The sequence below is a fragment of the Culex quinquefasciatus genome, chromosome 2 (assembly GCF_015732765.1).
Source record: "Culex quinquefasciatus strain JHB chromosome 2, VPISU_Cqui_1.0_pri_paternal, whole genome shotgun sequence".
Taxonomy (NCBI): Eukaryota; Metazoa; Arthropoda; class Insecta; order Diptera; family Culicidae; genus Culex; species Culex quinquefasciatus.
The window spans coordinates 175,414,856-175,421,920 of NC_051862.1; the positions used below are offsets into that span (position 1 = coordinate 175,414,856).

General features: G+C 37.7%; 1 protein-coding gene across 1 annotated transcript; it reads left to right on the top strand.

Annotated features, from left to right (window-relative positions):
* Positions 1 to 1,403: 1,403 nt before the first annotated feature.
* LOC6042097 (endocuticle structural glycoprotein SgAbd-8) lies at positions 1,404 to 5,302 on the top strand. The gene is made up of 5 exons (XM_038258129.1): positions 1,404 to 1,692; positions 1,793 to 2,146; positions 3,812 to 4,049; positions 4,104 to 4,324; positions 4,936 to 5,302. Exons 1-4 carry the CDS (start codon positions 1,684 to 1,686, stop codon positions 4,268 to 4,270), a joined length of 768 nt encoding a protein of 255 aa, XP_038114057.1. The 5' UTR covers positions 1,404 to 1,683; the 3' UTR covers positions 4,271 to 4,324; positions 4,936 to 5,302.
* Positions 5,303 to 7,065: the final 1,763 nt, after the last annotated feature.

Consider the following 7,065-nt stretch of genomic DNA (forward strand, 5'->3'; position numbering starts at 1 on the left):
CACGTACAAGCCCGACTACCGTAAACATTTGTAATTATAACTCAGGACTCTGGCAACCAAATTCAACCAAACTTCGGGACAATGCACTGAATAGTCAACCAAACAAAGCTTGATTGTTATTGTTTACATTGTGTGCTCTAGGTTTTATTTACTCAGGGTCAACCATTAAAACGTGTTTTTCTCGGAACGTCAAAAAGCGACGTGCGACAAGATAGCACGACAACGTCGGTATGCCAAGTTCACGTTCAATTAATTCGTGTAGGGATGACCCTTGTTGAACTTCTGATCTGTCATTAGTTTGACAGCTATCAGTTTGTGTTTTGTTTACTTGTTAGCATTTCACCTATGACATTTGTCATTTTGTGATTAACGCTAATTCAATCACAAAATTTGAATCAACATGTTTTAAACCATAATTTGTTGTTTACACTCTGATGTAAAATCAACATGGTTTTATAGTGATTTTCTTTTAAAATAATCAGGCTGAATTAGATTGGTCTAACACTACTATGAATTACATTTTGACATTTGTAAAAAAAAAAACATTTAGGCTACATACTAAGTGAGTGAAAAAATAACAAAAAATCACCTGCTAGACAGTCTGCTTTCCACGTGTGTGCCTGACGCGAGAGTGTCGTGGAATGAAACATCAAATAGAAGGTCTCATCACGCTTGCTGTTGAATCGTTACCAATTCGACATGGTGGTCATCGCCAAATGCTGTTTATGTGCACATATAAATAGATTTGTTATATACCTAAATTATTATTTTTCAATTTATTTTTTTGACAATTTTCATCTTGGAAATCTTCAACTAAAATTGATTTGAAATATTTAAAAGTTTAAAATCTGCTTATCTGTGACCTATCCAGCCAACGAGTGGATCAGTCGATGAACTGCTCGCAGCAGTCATCAACCACATCTTCACCCCAAGAATTTGCACTTTTGCATTTAAACACACCACCATAATAGAGCTTTTTTTGGCTCACCAACTTGTTTATGATTTCACGCGGCTGTGCACGCGTGGAAAACGAATAATTCTTGCGCGCGCGCCCACCTTGTGGGGTAGGTCCACGCGGGTGACCGGCCTCTTCATCACCGGACCTGGGTCGGGTGGTAATGAATGGTACTGGCAGCGGACGAGACCGTGAAACCAGAAACTGTCGGAGTTGCGTCCGTCCGCTTCGGGGTGTTCCGATGTTCCAGTCGTCGTCGTCGTCGTCGTCGTCGTCACTGCAGATTTATTGATCACATCTCCAATAAAGAGTAGAATATTCGTTGTAATGATATTCATCTGCTTTGAAGGGGGTGAGGGGTGGTAGATCTCGAGGGGGCACTTTTTTAAGGTTATTGTGATTAGTGAACCGCACTTGTATTGTTGTTACACTAGTTTTTCGCGAATCGTTTTGACTGTGTCGTAGACATCATGTACTAGGTCGTCGTCTTCGTCGTCGGTATGTGAACTTGCGGTATAAATAAAACTGCTGATCGGAGAATGGTTGATAGTCAGCCCGCGGCATTCAAATGGTGCAGAAGAGTGATAATTTACGGAGGTAGAATAGCTAGAAAATTTTCGTATTTCTTCCACCAGTTAGACCCAAGACCCCCGCAGTAGTGAGCCGGCATTCTGAGTGAAAGGTTCGAAACTGTTCGAACGCTAGTAAAACCGTTTAACTTAGTGAATATGATATCGGTAATTATCCTCCGTGATGATAGGAAAAACGTGCCGCCCATCGAAATATCATTGTTATTAACTGTTTCACCATTTTCAAACCCCTTCCAAAATCCAAAAGTTTGTAGTAATATCAGCCCTTTTGGCGTGTACAGCTCACGCCAAGCCACAGAGTCAGTTTGGTGCCAGGAGCAATTACAACCAGAATGTGCCTTTCAATCGGAACCTGCAGGTGCAACCGTTGCAGCAGCAGCAGCACCACCAACAACAACACAATCAGCAGCATAATCAGCAGCAGCAACAGTATAATCAGCCGCCCCAGCAGCATCATCAGCAGCAACGGTTTGGTCAGCATAACCAGCAGCAACAGGCGCACCGGCAAACCCATCAGGCGCTAAGGTCTGCAACGGGACAGATCCAGCAGCAGCAGCAGCACCATCAGCAGCCACAAACGCAGTTTAATCAGCGATTACAGGTGAGATAGGATTAATCTGTTTAATCACGGAAATTTTTGGCTAGTTTTTATAAGTCTTAGAAATCAGTTGTTTTTAAAAACCTGACAAATAAGAAATTAAAATTCCTGTGAAATTTATTTTTTATTTTTTTATTTCTCAATTGAGCAATTCTTTACCAAAATCGGATATGGATTTAATTTGTATTTTTTTATTTGGCTCAAACTTTGTGGGGTCCTTCCCTTTGACCAAAGAAGTTATTTTGTGTCCTTGGTGACCATACAAGTCTCCATACAATTTTGGCTGCTGTCCATACAAAAATGGTATGTAAATATTCAAACAGCTGTAACTTTTGAGTGAATTTTCTGATCAATTTGGTGTCTTCGGCAAAGTTGTAGGTATTGTTGAGGACTTTTGAGAAAAAATAGGTACGCGGAATAAAAAAATGCAGATTTTTTAATCAACTTTTTTTTTCACTAAAACTCAATTTCCCAAAATACGTATTTTTTGATTTTCAAGATTTCTTGATATGTTTTAGGGGACAAAAATCCGCAACTTTTGAGCCATAGAGAAACATGGTCAAAAAATCTGCCGCCGAGTTATGATTTTTTCAAACAATTGTGATTTCTGGAAAAAATCGAAGTTTCATGCAAAAACAAGTTTGACATTATTTTTTAATGCAAAATTGAATTTGCAATCGAAAAGTACTTTACAGATTTTTTGATAAAGGGCTCCGTTTTCAAGATATAGCCACCGAAAGTTTGATTTTAGCGAAATATTTGCAGTTTTTCGATTTTTAAAAATAGTGACCATGAGTGACCATCTCTAAAAATATTTTTTTTTTGAAAAGTTCAGAAAATTTGCTATAAAATTGTCTAAGAGACATTGAAGATTGGACCTCGGGTTGCTGAGATAGAGCCGCTTTAAAAAAGAAACACGAAAATTGAAGTTTTCTAAATCTCACAAAAACAACTCACCATTTTCTAATGACGATATCTCAGCAACTAATGGTTTTCAATGTTAAAACATGAAACATTCGTGAAATTTTCTGATCTTTTCGAAAAAAATATTTTCAAAATTTTTAAATCAAGATTAGCATTTTAAATGGGCGTAATATTCAATGTTTGAACATATTTTTTTTTTGAAAGGTTCAGAAAATTTGATCCGGAAATTCATTCAAAAGTTACAAATGTTTGAAGATTTGCGTATCATTTTTGTATGGACTGCTGCCAAAATTGTATGGAGACTTGTATGAGTGAACCAATGACACAAAAAAGCTTTTTAGGTCATAGGGAAGGCCCCCACAAAGTTTGAGCCAAATAAAAAAAAAATACAATAAATAAAATAGTTGAAATCGGCCGATTTCGTGGAGAATTGCTCAAATTGCCTTTTGACAAAAATCAAATAATACTTTTGTTGGGAAGGATTTAAAAGTTTGAAAACTGAATTTATTAATGAATTTTATAATTCAAGGTTTTTTGTTTTGATTAGCTATTTAACGATAGGCTAGATGATGGGGCCGGACATTGTTTTCATTCAAATAGGTGAGATCCGGCTTCTGAAAAGTACATAAGTATCACTTAAGTTGAGATAACTTTGGACAGGGTTGCCAGAAATTAAGGCTAATAAATAAGTAAAAATGAATGTAATTTCTTGTATCCCTACTGACTTATTTAAAACATTTCAAGGGTTTCCAAGGTGCGCCTCGACCATTTGTGCCCATCACCTCGTACAACAATGACGTTTCATTCGACGGATCGTACTCGTACGGGTACACGACCGGCGATGGCCAACAGCAGCAAGCCTCGGGATACCTGAAAAACCCGGGTCTCAAAGATCTGGAAGCCCAATCGGTCCAGGGTTCCTACTCGTACACCTCGCCGGAGGGCCAGCTCATCACGGTCACCTACATTGCCGATGAAAATGGTTTGTGTTTTTTTGGATTTTGATAAAAGGTACTAATTGATCTGTTATTTGAAGGTTTCCGAGCTGAGGGAGCTCATCTGCCAACACCCCCGCCAATTCCGGAGGCCATCCAAAAATCGCTGGCCCTAATTGCCGCCACTCAGCCGGTGTCGCAAAAGTTTAGTCAAGCGTACAGCCAGCAACCGTTTGGAACCAACCAGAACTACAACCGATATGGATAAAAGTCTCCTCAGCTGACAACGTGCACATGATACCAAATATCTTCAGACCTCTTGGTAAGACACCTCGAAACTAATCATAGAAGTGCTAATTTGCATGTTTTCGATCAGTTGTAAAAAGCCTCACAAATTTTCGTTCCACGAAACGACATCGTCCGAAACGGAAACTCATCCACGAATGAAAGATGCAATCTCTGCTGGAGACTACAACGTAACAACACAGCCCATTAAAATGCAAATTGATTTCGTCTGGTAGCGCTCTCCTCTTTCCGTTGTTCCAAGTCAGCATGCGCGGTTGTTCGCTGTCATGTTCGATGTCAAATTAGTCAGATTCTGATTAGAACACAATGTAATACCTGCTGATTGCTGATTTTCGTTTCCTTTCTCTGGGTCGAGATTTTCGCTTGCCAAGATCTTATCCCCGTTCACTGGGTGCTAGCCCACGACAAGTTCCGTTTGATGTAGATTTTTCGTGCCCCAGCACAGAAGGGAGTGAAAAAACAGTTGTTTATGGTAATTGATACATCATCGAAGGGGGTAGTTTAGCATCCATCGAAGAAGAGGTTCGTCGCTTTGCCAATCATTCGTTGGAACGATTGTCGGAACGATGTGCCACATTGAATTGTAAGCTGTTTCTGGATTGTTTGTTTTCTTTTTCTCCGTTGCAGAATGACTCTCGACTGGATACGTGACCTATTGCAACATATTCCTTAAGATACCTACGGTACAGTAATAGTCCAAACCCGAAGTAGTACCAGTATAGATACAGAACGTGATTTGTTGAGCCAGCGCCAAGAACTCCTGATATGTGAATGCCCCCACCACCCACTCCACTCGAAGCAACGGAGTTGCTCCACCGTGGACTGTTTTTTGTTTGTTTTACTTAATAGATTATTAATTTAGTTCGCTCTTTGCAACCCTCAGTGTGCATGTAAATAAATATACCTTGTCTCGTAACCGTCTTCCCCCCTCAGCAGTAATGAAAGTATGAAATGTATTGTGAGCAAGCATGAATTAAAATATTAATTCGAAAAATCGCGTTTAATGCTTCCAAGAAAGAAAGGAATCCCAATTTGTATTGCTTACGTTGTCTCAAATAACATCTATTCATACAATATTTATTAGAATAAGGGTTATCTAAAATCTTATCTTGTGAAAAAAACGAGCAAATAGATTTACTAATATTTAAAAATAAATCTTTTGAAAGCTCTAATTCGAGGCCATGTGCTGATCGGCAAAAAAGAGTGGTAAAAAGTATGTAGAATAGGCCTATTTAAATAACAAGTAAAAACTTTTTTGCATTTTTGATGAAATTGCAATATAACGCTGGTTTTCCGAAGTTAATTTAAATCAAGACTAATATTTCAAAAGGGCGTAATATTGAATGTTTAACCCTTTTGAAATGTCAGGCTTGATTGATTTTTTTTTCTAAATATTGTTTTTGGAAAGATCGGAAAATTTCACAAGTGTTTAATATTTTAACATTGGGTTTTTTGGGTGAGACTTAGAAAACATCAATTTTCCTGCTTTTTAACCCTTTGTATGGCAATATCTCAGCAACTAACCGTCGTATCAACAAAGTTCTAAAAAGCAAAATATAGAGAATTTTCTCAGCCTTCAAAAACTTTTTTTTCAAAAGTGGGCAAACATGTGCACTAATAAAAAAAATGAAAAACTGCTACTATTTTCAAGAAAGTTACCTAAAAATGGCTTTAACTTGAAAACGGTGCACTTTATCAAATTTTCACTAAATTACTATTTGATTTTACATCGAAATTGGAGTTTAAAATTTTTGCGACCAATATTTCAATTTTTCAAAAAATCAGTATTGATTCAAAAATTCATAACTCGGTCAAAGATGTTTTGCACAACCTGGAAATTTCTGAAAATTTGGCATTTTATGTCCCCTAAAACATATAAAAAAATAAAAAAAAGTGTTTTTTTGCAAATCAAGTTCTAGTGACAAAAAGTTCAATTAAAAATCACCAAATTTGTTTTACCATGTATATTTTTTTTTTAGTGTAGTCCTTATCCAAACCTACAACTTTGCCGAAGACACCAAATCGATTAAAAAAATCCTTCAAAAGACACAGATTTTTGAATTTTCATACATCATTTTTGTATGGACAGCTGCCAAATTTGTATGGAAAATTAAATGGACAAACTAATGATGCAAAACGGTTTCTTTGTGCATACCGAAAGCACCAAAAAAGTTTCAGCCGGATTAAAAAATACAAAAATAATAATTAAAAAAAATATCGATTTCGTAGAGAATTGCCCCGGTGTAATGTCACTTTTTCAGTCTAAATTGAGGTAGAATTACATCATAAAAGAGGTAATATTCAACCTTTCAAAATTATACCTTCCAATTTTACACATTTTTTCTTTCAAAATACACATTATACAAACTCCGACTCCGTCATCTGACATTTTAGCGACTCCGGTTTCTGGAGATATAGAGACTTTGACTTTGACTCCCCAAATACAGGTCCTAAAACAAAACGACTCCACCAACTCCGACTCCAACTCCACAAACCTATTTTTAATGGCTTTAAGTTCATAAGTTCATTAAGCAGCATTTTTCGAGACGAGATTTGTCTGATCACGCCTTCCGTCGGACGGGGAAGTAAATGTTGGCCCCGGTCTAACTTAAAAGGTGAGGTCGTAAGCTCAGTCCAGGTGTAGGAGTCGTCTCCCTTGGTCCTGCCTCGGTGGAGTCGCTGGTAGGCAGTTGGACTCACAATCCAAAGGTCGTCAGTTCGAATCCCGGGGTGGATGAAAGCTTAGGTGTAAAAAGA

What these genes read in the sequence shown, in the direction of transcription:
- LOC6042097 (XM_038258129.1), top strand. An exon ending in AGTTTAATCAGCGATTACAG is followed by an intron (nt 2,147 to 3,811) that starts GTGAGATAGGAT and finishes AAACATTTCAAG; the next exon opens with GGTTTCCAAGGTGCGCCTCG. An exon ending in CTACATTGCCGATGAAAATG is followed by an intron (nt 4,050 to 4,103) that starts GTTTGTGTTTTT and finishes TGTTATTTGAAG; the next exon opens with GTTTCCGAGCTGAGGGAGCT.